This window comes from Apodemus sylvaticus, chromosome 5 (assembly GCF_947179515.1).
Source record: "Apodemus sylvaticus chromosome 5, mApoSyl1.1, whole genome shotgun sequence".
Classification (NCBI taxonomy): domain Eukaryota; kingdom Metazoa; phylum Chordata; class Mammalia; order Rodentia; family Muridae; genus Apodemus; species Apodemus sylvaticus.
This window is the reverse complement of record NC_067476.1, coordinates 118,839,891-118,863,527: the sequence shown is the minus strand read 5'-3', so window position 1 is coordinate 118,863,527 and position 23,637 is coordinate 118,839,891. Positions and strand designations below refer to the sequence as shown.

General features: G+C 42.5%; 1 protein-coding gene across 11 annotated transcripts in view; it reads right to left on the bottom strand.

The window, feature by feature from the left end:
• Positions 1-23,637, bottom strand: part of Plcb4 (phospholipase C beta 4) — a 361,630-nt gene that overhangs the window by 67,617 nt on the left and 270,376 nt on the right. For all 11 annotated transcript variants that reach the window (XM_052183720.1, XM_052183729.1, XM_052183724.1 and 8 more), the window contains 8 exons: positions 22,319-22,398; positions 21,798-21,851; positions 14,145-14,226; positions 13,183-13,283; positions 12,501-12,558; positions 5,197-5,305; positions 1,911-2,121; positions 233-326 (listed from right to left, as the gene is read on the bottom strand). In XM_052183720.1, the coding sequence (XP_052039680.1) occupies positions 233-326; positions 1,911-2,121; positions 5,197-5,305; positions 12,501-12,558; positions 13,183-13,283; positions 14,145-14,226; positions 21,798-21,851; positions 22,319-22,398 (789 nt within the window). The remainder of the gene's footprint in view (positions 1-232; positions 327-1,910; positions 2,122-5,196; positions 5,306-12,500; positions 12,559-13,182; positions 13,284-14,144; positions 14,227-21,797; positions 21,852-22,318; positions 22,399-23,637) is intronic.

Genomic DNA, 23,637 nt, shown 5'->3' with positions numbered 1-23,637 from the left:
AGATTCTCCTAAAGGATCTCATTACATTATAGTCATCATTTGCAAACAAAAAAAGATCATGAAGGGAATATTATATAACAAATAATAGCTGTCTTGACTTTCTCCTTAAAAAAAAGGAGAAAAAGAAATGTGAAGGTGCGTTGTTTTGAAATATGAAAAAAAAATGTTTCTTGTTTCCTGCATTTGTACAAAAGTCTGAGAAAGCTATGACTGTGAGCATTTAACAACCCACCTTGAAAAGGATGTCTGTACACATTGCTTTTCCATGAGTTATTATTGGTTCCTGGTCTTCACCTTTTCCATCCCAACAGTCGAGTTCCACACACCTAGGGACACAGTCAGATTTCAACACGGAGCCCTTAGCAGGAAACCACACTCAAAGTCACGGAGACCTCAGAATAAGTGGCTTCTTCCAGGTCAGAAAGCTGAATGTGTGACATGGGTATTTCATGGGTGTGCAGGTCAAAATGATATTTTAATCCTTGTGTTGGCATCACTGAAAAGACCTTGGGTGAGAAACCGGGCAATCCCAGTTTCTTGAGAATGAAAGGCCATCTTGGGCACGTAACTGAGATTCTTTCTAAAAATAAAAAGTGAAGTGAAATCCTGAGCTATAACTCAGAGTCAAGACCTGGCTTAGCACGTGTGGAGCTCCAAACTCAGTCCCTTAGGCCGAGCAAGTAGCAAATGCTCGTGCTGTTTTAGTCAGATTACACAGAGATGAACAGGTACTCAGGCAAAGCTCGTCAATGAAGGAAGGATGAAGCTAATCTCTCTTGTAGCACTTCCTGACACAAAACTCAGTGAGTCTTAAAAATATTCCTCCAAAATAATACAATTATATTTATTTTTACTGCTTCAACCTTAAATATTTGCTTATTTCTATAAAAGTCACATTCAGTGATCTCTCCTAAGAAAACTAAACTTCTGAGTTTTAAGCAATTTCTTTTTTTTATATAATTTTGGTTTTTGTATTCTGGGCAGTGACAGGTATTGAACTAAAGACCTTGTACAGGCTAAGCAAATGCCTCCCCCTCCCCAAACTAAATCCCAAGCTTCTTTCTAAGATTAAATACAACTAAATCTAAAACTATCTACAACTTAATATGACTTCTTAAAATATCTATATTTCCTGGTTTTAAGATTTTTGAGGTCATATTTTAAAATTATAGTAAATGAATGTCTTTTGACTCCCAGGATAACTGAGTCCTTTATGTGATGCTATTTCTTCCCTCTCAAGGGTAAACGAACATAATCTATAGAGGAAAAATGTAGATAGCCTTTTCATGGTGATTACTATTTCTGATTTTAGAGAAAAGTAAATTACAATAGTATTCCCTTATCCATGATTCAGTTAACTACAGTCAACAATGTTTGGATCATATCGAATGCAAAGTTCTAGAAATAAATAACTTCTAAATTTAATTTATACACCATGTGAGTCACGTGGTGGCACCACTCTTCGGTCGAGCATCCTGCCTACAAACTGGGTCAGTGCAGGGCCCAGCACATCATGCTGTAGTCACTACCACCTGTCAGCCATCAGTGGCCTTCCCTGTTATGAGAATATTTTAGAACTATAGTGTTAGTATTCCAGGAACCCTTCCTTTCATAATAGCAGCCCCAACGTCAAAAGCAGCAAAGCTGCCAATATTATCACAGTATATCCTTGGACAAATTTTAATATCGATGCTGCTAGATTCTCTGTGCCTAATTTGTAAATAAGACATCATCATATTTATTGATATATGGGGAGGGGACATAGATATATAGAATTAGGTATAAGCCATCACTTCGCAGATCTGCTTGCCATCTTAGAACACTGGGGACCCAAGGGATAAGGGACAGACAACCATAAATCTAAAGGCACCATATATAAACAAAGTAAATTGCCATCCTGATTTCCAGACCTGCAACCAGACAGGAGAACTTGTCTGTACATTTCCACTGAAGACTTTCCACCAAACTGCCGGCCGGTGAGATAGGTGTTGTGGGAGGAACTGATGAAGTAATGAGCCAGGGGGTGGTCCATCTCCTGGTAAAGTTCTAAGCGATCTAGGAAGACTGGGGCATTTTCATCTGACATCAGATACCTGCAGAATCCATCACTCGATATGAGGCCTAGGGAGAAAGGAAATCTGAATGGCCCTGGGGCTCTGAGGGTACACATCTTACATTTTGCTCAGCCTAGTAGTGGCAGTTTAAAAATAAAGAGCAGAAGCAACTTCAAAGTCTCTACCAAGGACCTGTACGCTTCAGAACTTAAACAAAATATATGATTACATATTACAAGCAAAACAAGGCGGTCTATAAACATTCTCCTTATATATCAGTAGCAGCAGACGTTTCCAGTCCTACCAATGAAGAAACTATGCTATGAACCATAGTAAGGAGGGACTTGGGAGCCTTTGGATCTCCTATGATCACCTTTGCCTTTCGCTGTCTGCCTCCTGGTTTCTCCTGCAAACTGGGGAGAATGCCAGCCTGCCTACCTGCCTCCCAGGATCATTGTGACTGGTGATTTAAGAATACCTGTAGGATGTGTGGCATTAATTCAAAGTCACTGGAATTTTTATTCAATCGAGGGAGGGACCTTCCCAGGGAATGACTGCCTCTCCAAAATTCAACAATTTGATTTTTCACAACTGTCTAGAGGTAACCTGTGGAGCTGGTGAGAAACATTCCTGGGACACAGGGCACCTCTCACTCCAGTCGCCCTTCCCTACAGGGCCTACATGGCAAGCGCAGAGCGGATAACCCATGTTTCACGAGTGATGGTAGGCAGCCTCGGCCCTTTGTTTTTCATGTCACCATTTGCAACTTTATGAAAACAGTTTCACACCTGCAGAAAAACTCCACTGATCATGAAAGAAAACATTTGTTCATTCTAACACCAAATGCTTTTGTGACACTGGCATAGATGCAGAAAACAGAGACACATCCCACTTTTATTAAACGAACACATTGTGGGTAAGGGAAGTAAATATATAAACAAATAATGCCTTGAAAGTATTAAGGGGGAACAAAACCTGCAAGATGTAAGCTACAAAAGAATACTGGGATCCTGGTTTAGGAATGTGGCCAGTGAGATCCCAAGGGCACACACAGGCAAGGGGACAAACCGCACAAGCAGGAATGGGCCTTTCAGGAAGAAGGATGAGCAAACACAGAGATCTTAATGCCAAAGTGTGTGTTCTCAATCCGCTCGATGAATGTAGTGTAGCGTGAGCAACATCTTGGGAAAGTGGTGGGCAATGATGCTGGAGAGGGAGCCAAAGGCCACATTCACTAGGTTTTGGTCCTAAGTACTTGAGATTTTATTCCAAGTGTCCTGGGAAGCTTTGGCGGGATAGGAGAGTCCAACAATACCAGCAAATGGTGATCTAAAAGGCTTACTCTGGCCACTGTGTGATGTATAGTACTGGATAAGGGGTCAGGGGATAAATCAGAAGGCAATTAGCATTGCCCATGAGAGGCACTGTAGGCCTGAGCATCTGAGAAGCTGAGAATACAGAAGTGGATCTCATGTGTTTTGCTGACAGATCATAAGTGATGTGAAAGAATTCAACACTACAGGGTGATTTCAAAGGTTCTGCCTTGAAAAGCTAAGTGAGTAGTGCAGCATTTTCTAGGCTTTGAAAGGAAATGGGCTGGGGACAGGGAAATCAAGGCATGCTGCAAACACGCCCATGCAATGTGCACATGGACAGGCCCCTGGTTTACGGTAGAGATTAGGACTAGAGGGTTTACTCTGAAAGTCACCTGGATACAGAAGATTCCAAAAGCTACTGGCCTACAGACCAAGTCTACCCAGGGCTAGACACCCCTCTACAAGCTGAGGTCTAGCACTGGGTTTTCACACACTGAAAGTCAGTATTTGGGGGGCTATATGAGAGACTCTCAGAGAGGCACATTTTCTACTTTATGAGCTACTGTCCCAATCCCTAGGTAACTGTATGTATTTAAACACCTATGAGCAACACATTTTGGGCTGTGTTCTTACACTGACCAAGTTAAGACAGGCTTTAATTTTCTGTCCTCCCTCTGTGAAAGGGAGAAGCTATAGTTTTAGGTGATGTCAGCTATAATTAGACTTAAGGTCTTGAAGATCTTGAGAAATAACAAAGACACACGTAAATCATGTCATCACATTGCCAAAGAACTGTTCCACTTGTCTTTCCTTTGAACAAACTGTAAGTGACTTGGAGAGGGGAGTCTTACTCATTTCTGAATTCCCAGTGTTACAGTTTGAATGTGAAATGTCCCTCACAGGTTGATCTGTTGGGACACCTCATCCCCAGTGGGTGGCACTGTTTCGAGGGTTATAGATCAGACTCTCACAGAGATAGGTTACTGAGGGCATGTCTGGGATTTGGATACTTCTGCTATAATGTGACTAGGTGCCTCACACTCCTGACACCATGCCTTCCTGCCATGACAGATGAAATTTTCCTCAAAATGTGAACCAAATGAAATCCTTTTCACCCATTGCTCTTGTCAGGTATCCTAGTCACAATGATAAGAAAAAGCTGCTCAAAGCAAATGCAATGGTGCTTGCTTCTTGCTTCCAAGTGCCAGGCTTGCAGGCAGGCATGCCCCTGCTGCGGGGATGCCCTGCGGGCTCCACATTTTTCCTTTGACTAATAGTTGAACAACATATTGTTTCCAAAACAAAATGAAAGGGACAAAGAACCAGGAATACGAACAACTTATGGACATGATTCCTGACTAGTTAATTTCCTATAGGTGTTTTTAACCTTTCAACCCAAGCTGACAAACAAAGAGGCAGGGAGCACCTCAAATTACATACTAAATTTATTCAGCTTAGCAAAACAAAAGGGAGAAAAGAAAGGTGCAGATTCTTATGTGACAGAAATTCTTTCGAAAGACTGTGCAGAGAGGCTGTCCTTTCACACTATGCAAAATTAAAACTTGATGTATGAACATACACAGGGATTGTCATTATAACATGTTTAACATGATACGTTCAGTAGCAGTGTACTTCAGACATCGTAGAGTCACTTAATAGAATATGCAAACTGAATTAATTTAAGAGCAAGAAAAAGAATAAATAAATTACTAATCTTTGGATCTACAGTGCTTGAGAGAGAGCATTTAAGGTATTTTAATTAAAATTCAAGAGTTCTAAAGGCTGTGTGCCTCTTCCGTCTTATCAGAGCTTTCCATTGATGATACCTTTTTTCTTCAATTCTTCATCGGGTTCGTACATCTCAATGATCTGCATTGCTCTTTTGACATCATAAAATGGAAATAAAATTTCATTCAGCCGAGGATCTCGTTGATGCTGTGATGGGAAATAACTCCGTTTAGATCCACACTCCTCACACTTGAAACACACTTCCAAGCATATTATTTGTAAAACAAGATACACCTAGACTAGGGTATTTACAATCACAAAGATCAGATGTAGCTGCCTTCCTGATTCTCTCCCTAAACTAGTCCTCGCAAAGTCCACATCTGGACTTACTCTGGTGGCGCCTGATGGGGAAGAAGAGAGGTGTGCTCCTCTCCTGTTTAGCCGTTGAGGGGCACACGGCAGAGGAAGAATGGCCGCTGCACTGCCTTCTCCTTCTGTTACCCCCGTGGCTATGGTCTAGGGATGTGACTTGCCACAAACATGCATAAAAATGAGAGTAGAGGATCTTTGTAATAGCTAAAAATTGATGATTAGGGCTAGTTTTAAAAAGTGAAAAAAATTAAAATAAGCAACAAGATCATGTACTAAGAGGCCCAAAGCCCCAAAACAGTATCAGCCAAACCTCTTAATCTCAGAATAAGTAGTTAGTTTTAATTCTATCTTTCTCTAATAATGAGAGGTTCTTGAGTACCCTGAAAACTTTATTTTCTTGTCCAGTTTTTCAAAAAGTTATAATTATAATGAAAATGAACAAGGACAGAATACTTATAAGTATATATTATATTTAAAATACTTGAAATTAAAAAGCAATGGCTCAGAATATCTTCACTCTAAAGCTGAACTCACTTTACTGTAGAACCCGAGTAGAGTGCATGGAACAAGGCTCTTGTGGGAGCTGCTGACGGTAGCCTTTCCTAATTAGCACACAAGATGTTTCTTGCATTGCAGGAGCAACACACTTCCTGCAGTGAGGATACCCCTACTTCCTAGAACTGTGAGAATCCCATTTATTATCTAAGTGTGTGTGTGTGTGTGTGTGTGTGTGTGTGTGTATGTGTGTGCCCATGGGGGCATGTGAGTGGCTGTGTACGTGTGTGCCTGCATGTATGTGCCTCTACAGCTGTGTGCGCCTGTGTGTGGGGGTAGGTGTGTGCCTGTGCCTGTGTATGTATGTGTGCATGTGCTTGTGGGTACATGTGCATGCCTGTGTGTGTGTATGTGTGTGTGTGTGTGTGCTTGCATGTATGTGCCTGCACCGGTGTGTGTGTGTGTGTGTGTGTGTGTGTGTGTGGTGTGTCCAAGTACTCACAAGTCATGACACATGTCTGGAAGTAAAGGGTTCACTAAACTTTCTTATATTTCACTGAGGAAAACAGGATTGCACTGTGTCCCTGGTTATCCCTCAAAGGAGTAAAATGCAAACTTTTGTGAAATAATGACCAATAAGCAGATATGAGCAAAAATTGTTCAACAAATAGTTTTTTGGCAACAGCTCTTTACCCAGATGCATTCACAGACTTTGCAATATCACTATGAGGATGCTTAGAAGCAACTGTTACAAGTTCTGCGAAGAGGGCCATGTGCAGAGCAGTACCTTCGGCCAATGGAATGCTTGATTTTAATTGCTAAAACAAAGATGTGCCGAGACGTCTCCTTGCCCTGCTTAGTTAAGAGTGTTAAAGGAGTGAAATCAATATCTTTTGGCAGACTATCAAGATGAAACATGCTTCTTTTGTAATATTAAAGAATTACTGATTATGCCACATATATGCTGGAAACTACTATACTAGCAACAGCAGACCTTGGTTCTGGAGAGAATGGTGCTGATATCTGTAGAGAAGGAGAAACTGATGTGGACAGGGAGTGCCAGGCAAGTGAAGACATGCTGCACCCTTTAAGGATCTGATGCGCCAGGCAGCACACTCCAGCATTCAAGGGGATAAGAAAGCATCCTGGGGTGAGGAGAATCACTTAGAAGCATTCAAAGAAATAAAACCTCAACTACTATCTAGAAATCATTTTTGCCCTCATAATAGCACTAAAGAAGATGGATAAAAGATGGAAAGGGTTCTTTTCAGATCCCAGCATAGTTACACTCAGAGCTATCCACTGTATCTTTCCTAGGAAAACTAGGTCATAAGGTCACTGTTGAGCATTTGGATCATAAGAGAAATGATGGAGCAAATCCATGTGGGAAGGAAAATGGGAATAGAGTCACAGAAGAGAAAATAGATGACACCAGGGGGAAAAGAAGGGAATTCAGACATATCTGGATGTTTTATACACAGGGGCACATACGGACATGGCGCTACTTAAAATGTGCCTGTGCATGGCGTCGGCAGCCGCAGCAACAGCATCCCGATCAAGTGGGAGACTTGAAAGCATGCAGACTCTGGGGGCTTCTCCGCAGATCTACTGAAACTGATTTCCCACTGACACCAGGCCTTATTTGGGGTGGGGAAGGGCTAGTCCGCCTTCCAGGTGATCCTGACTTGCTATATTTTAAGCAGTACTGCTCTAAGACAGAGGAGGTGTGTCTCAATGCATAGCATGCTAGCCCAGCCCTGCGGCCATAATCTTCAGCACTGCACTGATCAGGCATGGTCATACTTGTTTGTAACTGCAGCCCTTGGAAAGCAGAGGCAGGAGGATCAGGATTTGAACGGCATCTTATGCTATGTAGTGAGTTGGAGGCCTGTCATATGAGACCCTGTTTCAAAAAATAAAAGGAAAGAAAGAAAAGAAAAGAAGGAAGGAAGGAAGGAAGGAAGGAAGGAAGGAAGGAAGGAAGGAAGGAAGGAAGGAAGGAAGGAAGAAAGGAAGAAAGGAAGGAAGGAAAGAAAGAAGGAAGGAAAGAAGGAAGGAAAGAATGAAGCATTGCTTTAACTTGTAACCACATATATTTTAATACACTTGTATATCGATGCTAACAAAAGCAAAGCAAAACAAAAGCAAACAAACAAACAAAAACTCAAATACCAAAGTTCTGCAAGGTAGGACTAATCATTTGACCTGTGCACCTAATAAAGCTTTCTCCGTCAAAATGTAATTAGAGGACATCACACTCATAAGAGCATCCATATAATAGACTGGTTAGCCAGGGAACACAGCACATGTCAGTATTTGGTACCTAATGGTTACAGTCTTAGCAAAAGAGCCTTAAGTGTAGACAAAAATAAAACTCCATTTTGACCTGCTTGGCAAAATAACAGAATCTTTCTTTCCCCCCAAATTTTCACATTTTAAAAGGCAACATAGCATGGTCACTCTGAATAACTGAGGCAGGAAAACAAATGATAAGGTTTGCATTACTGCATCAGAGTAAGGACCAATGCTACATATATCATATCATATCACATATCATATATCATATATCATATCATAGTCAGAGTAACACTGTGTAGAGGAGTTCTGTTTAGAAACAAGCACAGTGAGGCAGGTTCTTCATAGCTTTGAGATAACATCAGCTTCCAGTCAGATAAACAACATGCCCAGGACAATCACTTCCTCATACCCAGTGCTTTGTAAAAGGAGGTTCTAAATAGCTGTTGAGAGTAGGTCACAGAAAACTGTGCACATGTAAATGAGATTTATTATAGACAGTCTCCACACCTCTGTCCTTAGCCTTACCGAGAAAAGGTGTAAACTGACCCCATTACAAGTGCACTGGGAGAGACAGATGATGATATAACGATATACTATAAAAATGAAATCATTTCAAAAATTATATAAAAACTGAAAACAGAAATCAGCGAACACAGGCTCACTCATAGAGTAAAATACCCTCCCCTCTTTCTCTCTCTTCTCCCTTTTCATCAAAAACTAAAGATATCATGTAGAGAAAGAAATTTGGGGGACTTTATTACATATTTCCAACTATAAAAATGGAAAATGGAAAAACCAGCTTCGATGCTGCTGCGATCCGATGATGTGGTGATGCGGGTGCGGGCGCAGATAACCAGGGGTAGAAAATAAAGCTTTGTTTGTATTACTCTCACCATCTGAGAGTCAGCCATTCCCTCTTTCTTATTTTGCTTGTTTCCTGCCCTCTCTACAGCCCTCCAGTCTACAAGCCCTTAGCTGGTCTGTTTACAAGTGAAACAGAAACGGAGGTGAGACTGAAATCAATGTATCTTATTAGCAACAGAGAGAAGAATATGAAATCAACTGACCAGGCGGTTAGTCCTGGGAATTACAACAGAGCGGGGAGAGGCGCCCAACACTGACAGCTCCCAGCTCGTGCTTCCACTGGCTCCTCTTGACTCCAGCCAGTTAGTGCATGATTTGGGCAAAGAAAGATTCCCTCTGCCCACTGGATAGAACCCAGAGACAGAGTGATAGTAAAAGTTTAGATGTTAGTAGTGAATACTGCATTGTTATGTATGTATGTATGTATGTATGTATGTATGTATGTATGCATGCATGCAACTCCTATAAGCACTGCAAAGAAGAATCCTATTGGTCTAGACAGTGCTGTATAAACTTCCATGTACCCATGTTACCTGGGCCATCTTGTTAGGGACAGATACCAACTCAGTATATGTATATTGTTAATAGGCTACTAGGAGATGCTAATGTTACCTGTCTGGGGAATCAGACTGTGGAGATCTATGACCAAGAGGCCCTGGAAATCAGATGAGAAATGATTCTAAAGTTATCATTGATGGAAGAGGGGGTATTTAACCTACACAGCAACCAAGTAAAGGATTGACTCTTTCCCTCCTGCCTACCTCTTGAAGGTAGAGATTAGTGTACTAAACAGAAATTTACAAAGAAGGAACAAGATTTATAGGCTGGAAGATGGTAGGAGCCAGTGTGTCACTGGCTCATAGGAAGGAGATTTCTTTTTCCCAGTCAATTCTAGCCTATTAACCTTGTTGTACATGCACCTATTGATTTTTGTTGTTGCAGTAACTGGTTTTCTAGCTAAGTGAACGGGTTCTAAGCTGACTGTTTCTGCTATCAAGGTACAATATTCTGCCCTACATTCTGCATATATGGAGGCCAGGGCCTTGTCTGTCCAAGTGTTCCTCATTTTCTCTTGTCTTGCTGCATGATACAGAGTCCCATGCAGCAGTGAATCTGTCTATTAAGGCTACAAGGCTGAGATACTTAGAAAATGTTGAGGTCTTATTATTTTTTAGGGTCATAGACCTTTATGTTCCAATCCCTCTTGCTTTCCTGATGGGCTCTGTCTCTTTCTGTTACAAGATGTGAAGTTGCCCTGCCTAAAGCTGTCTTGATTCTGGAGAAATTAACAAGATAAAAGTAGAACTGCACAGAGAATGTGCAAGAAGCCGGCAGGGGGTGGGGATGAAGGAATTCTGTTGGGAGAAGAAAGAGATATTTGGAGATGATGCTTTGATTGAAATCCCAGGGCATAAACTTAAAAGGCATATGCTCCAATCTGCAGAGATCTAGAAATGTGTCGATTCCGTCAGTCTCATCTACACGTTCAAAGTATCCCCTTGCTTAAAGAGAAGTTACATGAGAGGAAATATGAGAAACAGAGGGTTGACTGTTCACTGGACCAGTGATGGGAAAGACCTGCCTCGTAAGGAAGAATATGGATGGCAGAGACAGAACAGTATTCTTTCTTTAAATACTCAAATTAAAAATAAAAGCTTACAGGGATTACAAGTAAAGAAGATTGAAAGTCTTTAATATTATGAAATTTATTATTACGTAGACAAAGGAAAACCCTCTGTGAGAGGAAATGACACCTGCAAGAGCCTGCAAGAGTAGCGCCTATCCCTGGGACGTCAGAGCTGGTCCCCAACTACAATGCAAAATGCATTCATAGATGGCTTAGGGAGGAATGATGACCTGATAGCATGGTAAAGTTTTCTCCTCTCTCCAGCAGCATCATCATCCGCCTCAAAGCTGGATTCCTGCAGGTCCCCCAGATTTAAGATGCTAATGCACCAAAGTACACAAAGGGTGAAGGAGACACAACAAGCAACAGAGAACAGAAGGGAGGAGGCAGGGGGTTTAAGGAAAGAAAGTGAGAACTGTGCTCAAGAATGTGGATAAGATCTGGGTAAAGGTTACTTATAAACACAGTGCTTGATGCCCACGGATGCAGTGGACCGGAAAGACTTAAAACAGATTTGAGTAAAGTAAATACAGTATTGCCCTGAACGGATCCCTTGAAGGTGGAGGCATCGGTGTGCATATATGGAGCCCCTCTCTTTCCTGTCTCGGTGCATTTGTTCATGTTCATGGTAACAGTTTCTGATGTGTTGTCTGGAAGCAGGTGAGCCTACAAAAATGGTGAAAGGAGTCCTTTGGCAAAAGATATCATTTGTTCCTGGGAGGTGGCAAGTCAGAGATGCCCGTTCTTTCCTCTAAGGCACTAGGTGGTGTCTAACGTGATGCTTCCTTCCCTGTCTCTCTGCTGAGGACTGAACTCAAAGGCCTCATGTATGCTATGTATGTCCTACCACCTTACAGCCTGTCAACCTCTCCTACCTTCTCTTTAGATTCAGTGGGTAGAACTTAAATGGTTTCCAAACAAGACTGTATTGTCCACGCCATAGTTAATTTTTTTCTAACTACTTACGTGTTTCAAGAAAAAGGTGAATTTCTCTTTTCAGACTAAAAAGAGCCTCTGTGGGTTTTGCTAAAAAAATATTTTTTTGCACATGAAAAGAAAAAAGCTCGTTTTAGTTATAATAGTGAAAGTTGTGACCTTTACTTGTTGTGAAATAGCTTCCTTGTACTTAAGCAAATTTTGCTAGCCAGTTTTAGTTGCCTAAATGAATCGTGTTCTAAATCCAGCTCTGAGCTTGTTTTGAAAATAAAATGTAAAAGTTTAACCTGCAATCTAGTTGGCCTAACACTATAGTTTTGCCTAGGAGCACAGGTGTCAAATATTCAATTTAAACCTATGTATTTTTCTCACATGCAATCCATTAAAAGGCAAAAACACAGGTTTCTAGTCCATGCAAAGGTATGAGGAAAAGTTAGCACTGGGGAATCCAAAGGCAGTGTCATAAACTCAGTCCATTCTCTGTTCATGAGATCAACAGAATCAAACTACCTTAAAAAACCATCTTGCAAAATCAGAAACATTCAATTGCATAAACACATCAAACATTTCACACATCCACACAGAACCACAGCGTGAGACCAACAGGAGGAGTTGTGCAAAGCCGGCCTGGAGGGATCGCGTGGACACACAGACAGCAGCTGATTTTTGCACCTGGTCAAGCCACCATGGAAAGATCAGCAGGTCGGAAGCAAAGCCAGGGAAAGGTGCGTGATGCGAGCATGCGGTGAAGACATGGGGAAGCAAGCCACTGCACACAGACTTATGGAGTTAATGTATGAAAAAGCTTACTTCGTTTAGAAAGCTCACTAATTGGTCTACCGTTAAATAATCAGTTTTGTCTCCATTGCTGAAAAGAAATGTATTAGAAAAAAGTAAGTTTTGGTATATGATGCTACAGTAGGTACGATTTACATGTTGACATTTGTTGATAATTCTAAAGTCCCTTTCTAACCCTGAACTCTTAGAGTCAGCAGAGACTGTAGTGGAGGGGGGGAGGTGGGTGCGAGGAACTCAAGGACAATGACAGCGGAAAGATAACATTCCCACTAGGTCACAGAAATTGACTGCTATATGCAATTCTTTATCATTATCAAGAGGCATTTCCTCTAAAAACAACATGTAAGTCATCCATTTGAAATAACTGGAATGAATGAACTTCTCAACAACATTCCAAACCAAATCTAGTTAGTTCACATACTGGGTTAATACCTAAAGGAGCAGGTTAAAACTGTAGGTCGTTAGTAAAGCCAATGCAGGGGCGGGACAGGGGTGGGGAACGTTCCAAGTGCTGTAATTAATCTATGTCAAGGCTTCTAAAAAGGGCCAATCAATTAAGGGGTGAAAAATGTAACCCTTACTAGGCCTAGCGCTAGCAACATATGTTTAAACATTACAGCAAAAATGGTTTCAAATTTTTACAGAGGCAAAATAGTAAAGTACTATATAAGGTTTTCTCATAACTACAACTTACATTTTTTTAAAAAGATCTTCTATATCTGTCCGAGGACAAATCTTTTGTGTCAGTTCATAGAACTTTTCATAAGTAAATGCAGCAGGCTCAATTTCATCATTCTGTGGAGAATAAAAGAAGGACAGACATTTTAAAAAACATCTCTCTCTTTGGAGACTTGCTATCAACAAGGTCCTGGGCACTTAGGGTAACCACAGCACATGGAATGAGGCTTCCCTGGTTGTCCCCGTGGGATGGGTAATACACATGATACCTGGCTACAGCACAGCCTCCTCTAGGAAATCCCTCTCTGACCGAGTACACAGACATTTTTTCTATCTCTCCTTGAGGAAGGAAAGGAAGTGCACCCATAGATGATATGGGATAATCGGACCCCATATTTAATTACAGTTATTTCGTGAATATTTACAGGATCACAAGGGACTGAAGCAACCAATAATTTACCCATCGCACTGCAATGTAACTTTCAAACAAGACTTTTAAACAGTCAGAGGCATAAGTCTTTCTTGCAGTGGAAAAATTAATTTTAATGACTTGAATACAAAGGGTCAGGAGCATAAATGGATGGGAGAGAGAGGAATCCTTCACGAAACGTACAATACTTTCTCGGGAAACTGAATTTATTAGTGAATAATTCATGCCGATGCTGTGCTTGTTAAGGCAGAGTTAAGGCCGGGGGTTCTAAAATAGGCGCCGTAAACTGCATAAAGAACAGCTGCCTGCCCTTTTTTTTTTTTCTCACCTTAATAAAATTGACAAAAATCATTTTGAAGTGAACCAGTTGGATTTTAAAACACTTTTAAAACACAGTGATTGGTGAAAGGAAAGAAAGAAAATGAACTGCCCCCTATGTGACTGACAAATTGAGGTCCGCTGAACAGTCACCTGGCCTATCACATATTGCCTGCATAGACAAATAGGCATGAAAACAGATTTAGAAGTGTGTTTAAGTTAGTGAATACCTTTCCGCTGGGAAGACCTAATTCCTTGAGGGCTTGAAAGATCACCTTTTCTGTTTTCCCCGATGCAAAGGTTCTAGTAATGCTGGAGCAGAAGAGAAAGAAGGAAAAAAAAAACTGAGTTAGTGCTCATTCTGCTTTCTCTGATGCAATACAAAATACCTTAGAGATGGTGGGTGAAGGAGAAGAAAGAACAAAGCTACCTTTTGTTTGATAGGCTTTCAATTCCCAAGCTTCCCTCTGGTTACCAGGGCCAACTGTGTCACTGATGAGACTCGGTTCTAACATAAGAGTTCCCAGTAGGTGCTTGTGACCAAGTGGGTGTTGGACAAATGCAGTGATACCTTCGAACCCTAAGAAATGGTGTTCTTAAGAGAAAACTGTGTGGCTGATGGTGCAGTGGTCCTACAGGCTCACATGAGTGAGGCCACGCTTAGCGAAAGCAGTAGCCCTGTGGAAGTCACACTGGCTTGGCCTGGCTTGCATGTTTTCCACAGTGACTCGGTACCAGACATATTTTAACTGTTTTCATCTAAGCACTCTTGAGACCCTGCCATGCTAGCCAGCTAAAAGTCTGGGACTTTACAGTGAACGTGATGGGGGAAGGACACAGTTAATTATTTCATCAGTCTTGGTACTTCCCAGGACATGGTATTTCTGAATAGCTTTTCAACTAGTCAGTGCAAGGAGCATTGATGCTAGTCAAATTTGTAATGCCTTACCGGTCAAATAAGGAACAGAGTCACACACACACACACACACACACACACACCCGCCATGATAAAAGTGTTGGAGATACTTAGAATGCAAATCACTGAGGGGGGTAGATCCGAGGGTATTTGGTATCCAGACAGCATGCACACGGCTCTCAGTCTTGCTCTTGTCTATGCTGGTGGCTTTATTCACTCCCTGATTAGAAGCCCTGATTATTCAAAGGCTGAACTCCCGAGGGGGAGGGGGCGTAGCCTTGACTTGAAGACAAAGGTGACTTTCACCTGTGAGATGTGGCTTCTCAATGGAGCTTTAGCATCTCACACGCTACCTTCACATATGCCTCAGCACTCCTGTTCAGTCAGAGTAAGCACTGACAGCCAGTTCCTCTTGGTGAGTGTGAGAGGCACCACTTCAGCTGCAGGACACAGCTTATTGAAATAGACACAGAGGAAAGGAGATTTACATAATACATACGACATGTCCATTTAAACCATTATTGTTTTATAGTAGGTCCACGAAGATGAAGACGCCATCGAGTCTATTCACGCGCTCTTGAGACAGTTGCATTTAAGTATAAGGGAGCCCGACAGTGGTGGCCAGGTGTGTTGTCAGGCTAAGCACATGGGTAATGGGCTGCTGGCATAGAGGGTGTTACGACTATATTTTCTCAAGTCTTTAGAGTTCAGTTCAACTTTTAGACACTGATTTGGGGTAGATGCCATCTAACCTTTTCAATGTAAGGGCAAAAGTGGCAGTGTGTTTGTTTTCTTTACAAAAATGATGCAACGAGTAAACACCCGTAGTGCCTCAGCAAGGTTAGGTACCTGCAGTCAAGAGGGAAAACTCTACACAGCAATAACTCAAGGCTGCTGGGTTTGACAGGCCTGGTTAGAACAATATGAAAACTAATCACCATGGCCACGAGGCAGCAGGGGTGGGGCCTGAGCCATGCTCCTTAACCAGAAGCAAGGCACCATGGGAAGTGAGGCAAGTAAAGAAAACCTGTCATTTGGTGAGTGCTTGGCTATGTTTCAAGAAACAGGACTAAGGACAAGAAGGTCAAGAAGCAAGGAGATGGGAGAGAGAGGTACTGGCTTCTCAGACGTGAGCAGGGTTGAGCTGGACAGTCTGAAGACCCATTTGCTCATTGCATGTAAAAGGAAAAGAAGCTCAGAATGGAAAATAGCCACAAAGGCATTAAATCAGACTGTTTCCCTAGAGTAATGTCTGTTTCCTTTGCTCCAGACATCTTTCCAAATCATTACTGAGTCTGAAAAATTCTATCTCCTGTGATATGGAGGCTAGAGAGGGAATGTGCATTCTTGGGTTTCCAGAAAGATGTACATTAACCAGAGTTCTGAGAACAGTGTGCTGGTAGAGGGACTGTGACATTATTATAACCTCTACATAAGAGGTTCACAACTTTCCTAATGATGTCCTATAATACAGTTCCTCATGCTGTGGTGACCCCCAACCCATATTATCATTTTTGATGCTACTTCATAACTGTAATTTTGCTAGTTATAAATTATAATATGTTTGGAGATGGAGGTTTGCTAAAGGGGTTGCTAAAGGGGCTGAGAACCAGTGCTCTATATAATTCCCTGGCCAAAGATGTCTGCTTCATGCTCCAAGGTACCAGGGACTCAATTTGATTTTGTTGGATTTTTTGTTTTTTCCTGAGAGAGGATCTATAGCCTAGAATGGCCATGAACTTCCTACAGCCTTTCTATTCTGAGATTATGAGTGTGTACAATCAAACCTGGATTTGTGGAAATCAAGGACTTGGATACACTAGGGAAGCTCCTAACCAAGTAAGCTATACTCCAGGTTTCTCAATGAGATTTTATTCAATCAAAACAAATCATCACCCCTTCTCTTAAAGAAATTTACACAAACAAGCACACTGAAGTTGTACTCAGCCCTACCACAGAGCTGGTTAAAGTCTGAATTTGTACTGGCTGGTTTTGTGTGTCAACTTGACACAGGCTGGAGTTATCACAGAGAAAGGAGCTTCAGTTGGGGAAGTGCCTCCATGAGATCCAGCTGTGGGGCATTTTCTCAATTAGTGATCAAGTGGAGAGGGCACCTTGTGGGTGGTACCATCCCTGGGCTGGTATTCTTGGGTTCTATAAGAGAGCAGGCTGAGCAAGCTAGGGGAAGTAAGCCAGTAAGAAACACCCCTCCATGGCCTCTGCATCAGTTCCTGCTTCCTGACCTGCTTGAGTTCCAGTCCTGACTTCCTTTAGTGATGAACTGCAATGTGGAAGTGTAAGCTCAATAAACCCTTTCCTCCCCAACTTGCTTCTTGGTCATGATGTTTGTGCAGGAATAGGAACCCTGACTAAGACAAATTGGTACCAGCATAGTGGGGTATTCCCGTGACAACCTGACCATGTTTTTTTTGGGAAGGACTGTGGAAAGACTTTGGAACTTTGAACTAGAAAAGCCATTAGAATATTAAGAGCTTGGTGGAAAGTTCTGTAGGAGCTTAGAAGACAATGTTAAGAACAGTGCAAAAGATGGAGGCCTGGCTTGTGAAATTTCAGAGGGAAGATTAAACACTCTTACAGTGGCCATATTTTGATTGTGAAGATTCTGTGGTTTTGGTTAGCTGGGGCTGAAGAATCAGCTGTGAGTAACAAGATACCAGAACCACTAAAGCAAACCTTTGTTACTGGGACTATTGATGCTGGTTAGCTGGAGCTAAGAAATTAGCAGTGATTAAGAAGAGACCAGCATTACTGAGGTGAAATCTTCTGGGAAGTGTTTTCTGAGAGCACAGAGGCTGTGTTCCAGAGACAGCCACAGTTGTATTTTGTGCTGTGGCTGGACTTGGTACTGTATAAGAATCACCCAGATGATACTGGTTTTGAAGGCATGAAGGGGTCATGAAGAGCAGCTGAGGCTCTTGGCACAGTGAGAGGCCATGGAAGGCCATTGGTGAAGGTGCAGCCTCAGTTGCAATTGATGGCCTAGGACTTGAAGGGGTCATGCATAGGAGCAGAGGCTTGTCACCATGAAGAGAGCCTATGAGAGGCTATTGGTGAAGCCTAATTACAGTGGAAGAAAGCAGCGTTTTGGAGATGGCCAGTACCATGCGATGACCACCAAGAACAGCAGCAGCAGTGGAGTACAGGCAGCTGAAGCCTAGAAGACAAGCTGTGTGCTACAAAGGGCAGAGCTGGAGAAGTGACCCACGCCCTTGGAGGAGCCCAGAAGATTGTGAGTTGGATCCCAGACATTGGACATGAGTTTTGCTTTTGGTTGTGACTGCCCTGATATGTTTCCCTCTTGAAGGAAGAAAGTATTTTAGTGGAGCCCACAGTTAAGAGACTTTGAATTTTAAAGATATTGGACATTTTAAAGTGATTGAACTTTTAATATGTAAAGACTGTGAGACTTTTAAAGTAATTTAGATCTTAGGAATGAATAAGAAAGTAAGGGTTGAGGCTTAATAGTGATGTGTTTGTGTGTCAAGTTGACAAGGAGTCAATTGTACTAGCTGGTTTTGTGTGTCAACTTGACACAGGCTGGAGTTATCACAGAGAAAGGAGCTTCAGTTGGGGAAGTGCCTCCATGAGATCCAGCTGTGGGGCATTTTCTCAATTAGTGATCAAGTGGAGAGGGCACCTTGTGGGTGGTGCCATCCCTGGGCTGGTGTTCTTAGGTTCTATAATAGAGCAGGCTGAGCAAACTAGGGGAAGCAAGCCAGTAAGAAACATCCCTCCATGGCCTCTGCATCAGCTCCTGCTTCCTGACCTGCTTGAGTTCCAGTCCTGACTTCCTTTAGTGATGAACTGCAATGTGGAAGTGTAAGCTCAATAAACCCTTTCCTCCCCAACTTGCTTCTTGGTCATGATGTTTGTGCAGGAATAGAACCCTGACTAAGACAGTATTCCAGGCTACCCTGCAAATTACTAGAGAACAGGAACCTAGAATGTCAGGGAGTCCATCCTTTGTTCATACGTATTCTTCAGTGTTTCTGAGAGTTTTGAACACTGACTTCTGACACAGTCACAGGAGACTCCTGAAGTGAAGGAGCAGGGCACTACCCTTTGTAGGATGCTGCAGCCTCAGGACCTGAATAGATGGGCCGTGCAGACCAGGCTGCCAGTATTATTATACAGAGGCTCTTGGCCTCTACTTTAATAGCCCCTCCAGTCACTGCTCAAAACCATGTGGATCTCCATCACCCAACTCTCTAGCTATAGGTAGTACTCCATGTTACAAGGAACGTGAGACAGAAAAGTTACTTTCCGAGAATGGCCTAAGTGGGAGGATGAACTGCAGCAAGCTGGTGAATTTGAGGGAAAGGCAGAATGTGTAAGATCATATACATAAAAAGAAAAGAGAAGAGGGAGGCAAGAAGCGAGGCTCCCTTCATCAATCATTCCTGCAATTTCCTGGGTATTGTATTTAAGTTTAATGTTCAAGAGCAGAAGAAGCCTTTCACAATCTGCGCAATGACTATGAAGCCAGATCCCCTTTTAATACAATGTGGACTATATTAATAGTTTCCATTTTAAAACCCTAAAATGTTGGTGAAGAAATGACATTTTTAAAAGTGTTTATCCTTCACATCCATTAAAATATTCAGAACAATTTCTACCTAACCCTTGGCAGACTATCTACTGGGGAGAGTTATCCCCCTTTTGTTGGCTTGGCATCAATTCTAACAAGCTGCCCCAAGTCACAGATGTCTTATGTTAAGGACCTATTAATAATGACATGCACACACACACACACACAATCCACAATCCACGTCAATGCCAAAATATCTAGGCCATTTCTCGCACAGTTGTAATGATTTTGTATGTGAGCATGCTGTTTGGGGGGAACCCACAGACCCTCACCAGGCCTCGAACTCTGAAGTATGATAGCACACTAGGTGGAAGGCAGGCCAATGAAACCAGAACTACTGGTTAGAAGTACTTGGATCATAATCTTGTGTTCCACTCAGTCCATTTTCCAAATCTTATGGAAAAAAATAAATGAAGCATAACACACAGTTTCCCGCTCTGCACTGCAGTGTGGACCCTCTGTCCCCCACACCAACAAATGCACTCTAAGTATGGCCACACACGGTCTATATGACAAGAGTCATAGGGTGGTTCAGATACACTGAAATAACTGCCTTGCTCCTGCTCCTGCTCAAGCGAAGGGAGGGTTTCATTCTGAAATGTCTTTGGTAACAACTAACAGTCAGGGCACCCATAGGAGTTTTTATAAACTTCTAAACTACACTTCAACCTGACTTGTTAGAAAAAAATATTGCTGAATATTTTCTTGAGCAGTAACAAGAGAGCAAAGAATCCTACATGTGGATTTTTAAAAAGTCAAACAACTGCATGCAATCTGTGACCTGGTCGGTAACCACGAAAGGTTGATCCTCCTGCCATCAATGTATTCCAGTCTCTCATAAATAAGTATCGCAGACAATCCCCATGAACTATGTAATGGTCCAACATGATGGTGTCTAGGATGATTCTGCCCAGTGTGACAATGTGTGTGCATGTGCGGGGAGAGTATTGGGACATTTGCACAGGGGCACGGAATAGAAGACTGGTGTAGAATGGAGTGTGTAAGCAGAGAAGTAGGATAAGAAACCCGGAAAGGGCCAGGAGTGACCCGGATGCTTCAGCTAAATGGCATCCACCCATTCAAATGATCTGCACTTGTGACTTGTTTGTCTTGTGTATTAAAGATAAGTCAGTCTAGGACAGCACTCTTCTATGTTCTGTTGTTTTGCAAGTCTGTGTCTTTACTGCAGTTCATCTCCAGAGACAACACATGGACTTGAGTTGAGAAATCTGGGAAGAGGGGCTTGGAGTACGGAGAGTCTGTATTTGCTTCAGGTTAAGGGCATATAACTCCTGGCTTCATGTGGACAGAGGAGGCTCTGGGTCTGAGGCAAGCTTCTTTGATGTCTGTGAATGCTTACCTTAACATCAAACAATATGATCCTGGGGAGTTTAGTCAAGAATTCCCATAGCTACCCTCACAGGCCCTAACAGCTACACACAGACCATTAGCAAACCCTAAACTGTGAAAGGAACCGAGAAGCGAGAAGGGAGACATGGGACTCCTACCAGGGTGAATCATGTCAGAACTATTGTAGACCACCTGGGGAGTATGCACCTTCTTCCTTTTGAGTTCCATCTGCCTTTTGTTCTCTGTCACTGCTAACTACAGTGGGCGAGGGATGAAACTCATCTGATATGGAATCTAACTGAACTCCACTGTTGTGGTATTAGGGGCCTCTGGGATGTGGTTTAATGGAGAAGGGGTGGGAAGCTCTTGGGAATAGGATTAGTGCATTATAAAAATGTCCCTGAGGCAGTTCTCTAGCCCTCTTTTCTGAGGTAATATCAGAAAGTAGTCTGCAGTCTGTAAGGCCCATGATGGCACTCTGTTTGTGCATTCCCAGTCTCCCAAACTGTGAGAAATGAACTTCTCTTATGTACAAGCCAAAGAATGTGGTATTTTGCTGCAGCAGCTGAATTAGGGGAAGTTCCACCTTCTCTGGGGACCACATAAGCAGTAACCTTGAATGGGGGAGTGCTGGCCAGAGGCAGAGACCTGACAGAAGATCAGTGCACTGTCATAGTAGGGCTCCAGCTCTAAGGAGCTGTGGGGACCCACAATAAAAATCATGAGAGCCAGGTGATTTACAGATTTAAATTCAGTGCTACAGTTTTTAGACATTCTTTACCATGGTTAATGCTTCTTATTCTAGGGGGAGGTACAACTTTATTTCCATTGGTGATATTTACAAAATTGAGCCATGAAATAGCAGAAACTAAACATCCGGAAATATCTTGAAGGCGAAGAGCATATGCGATTATGTCATAGCAGGGTGGGCCTTTGATTTGGTGTGGCAGGGTGGGTCTTTGGTTTGATGCGGTGAAGGTGATGCAGAGAATCACGCGTCTGACTTACCTCCTCACTGGGATTTTACCAGTTGTGTTGGTCAGAAAGGCCAGTTTCATCCAGCTGGAAAACAAGAGCAACACAGCCTCAGAAGCCACCAGCAGTTTCCACCAACACCCACTTCACCCCGCTGAGAACTTCAGAGAACAGCTTTTCCATACAGAACTGCTATTCTAAAACTGATCATTATGAGATGAATTTAGGGCTCTCAGATTTTAATATACCCAGTAACATTTGACTTTAAGACAAGTTACATACTCTTTCAATGCGTCCTGGTAACATTTACTGCATATTTACATCTGAAATTCAAATTTAACCAAGAGGCCTATGTTTCTATTAGGGGAATCATAACTTGGATATTTGCACTGAGCAAAACATGAAATACAGGTGGGAGTTGGTCACCTTCCAAAGCCAGGGGTACAGAAGGAAAGGTGGACACTGGTCTGATGGATGTGATGCAGTCCTTCCCTCCTAGTCAGAAGACTTACTAAACAACTCCATAAAACAAAGGCAGGGCAAACCAAACTCACTGTTTCTTGAGGCATGTCATCGGACTGACGTTGTTTGCCCTGACGTTGTGAATGATTGATCTCAGGCCTTCTACCCATTGCTGAAAAAGGAAGAAGAAAAAAAAAAAAATGTCCACGGTGAACAGTGCTCTGTAGCCAGTGCAGGGGTTTTTATTAGACAGCCTGTCTCCCCTGTGGAATAAAACTACAGATTCTTCTTTCATCCCCTCCTGCCACACAGGCATCTATATATTTCAGGGTTGTATTTTATTCTTTAATATGCAGCTTTCATTTTTCCCATTAAGTTAAATGTGGCATCTACAATGCCATGAAAGACTGGGTTGCCTCAAAGAGATGCCACCCACTGGCTGGCTTGCTAAGCTTCCCACTTTGCAGTCTGTTTAAATATAAGCCTTATTATTTTAGTCGCTTAGCCTTTTGTAAGCCATGCTGTACAGTCCATGCTGATACGTTTACCTATTCCATTTTAGAGGACAAATGTGAGGAGGCCCTTCACTGCAGTGCCTGGTTCGCTCCATCTGGCCTGCTTACATAGCTTACCTGTTTTGTCTTTTCCAGCAAAGCCTTAAAAAGTCAAAGATTCCTTGCCTGCTGCCTCGGTACCCAGAGCAAGCAGGGATGTGTTCACATGACTTCTGTATAAGGGCTTGAACCTCAGCTGTAGCACATACCATCACTCCATGGGTTTACAAGGAAAAGTGAGGACAGATTAAGCATGATGGGAGAGAACTTTGGGTCTGTAAAAGGGCATTTTTCTAGAAAAGGCTAGCCCATGAACTAAGGCCAACACTCTCCTGGATCCAATGTCTGATGCCAATGAATGCCATAAAGGAATGACACATTGGGGACATGCTTTGCAGCAAACTGGTGCTTGGGAATAAAGGGAGCGAAGGCTCCTTCCCAGGCTACTCTTTATCTCCTTAGGTTTGCGGCTACTGCCAAGAGAAGGAAGCTATTTTGGAATGGGTAGTCACATAAACCACTGTCGTTGATCACAGGATTCCTTACATTCAAATTGAATAGATTTAAAATTGGATGTCTCAGTTGACGTTCAAGTGCTCCAAGGCCCTGACAGGGACTCGAGGCCCTGTCCTGAGAGTGCCCAGGAGAAACACAGTTGCCATCACTGAAGTTCCTGTCGAACAGCACTGCCTGACAGCACGAGGCTTCATGTCATCAGACAAGAGATTTCATCTCCGAAGGCCCTGAGCTGATAACTGCATTATAGTGGGGTGTGCTTGGGTCTTGCTATTTGAGGTCTTCTCGTGTTGATTTCGGTAAAAACACACAGCACACAAATGGTTCTGTCTTGGGAGCTT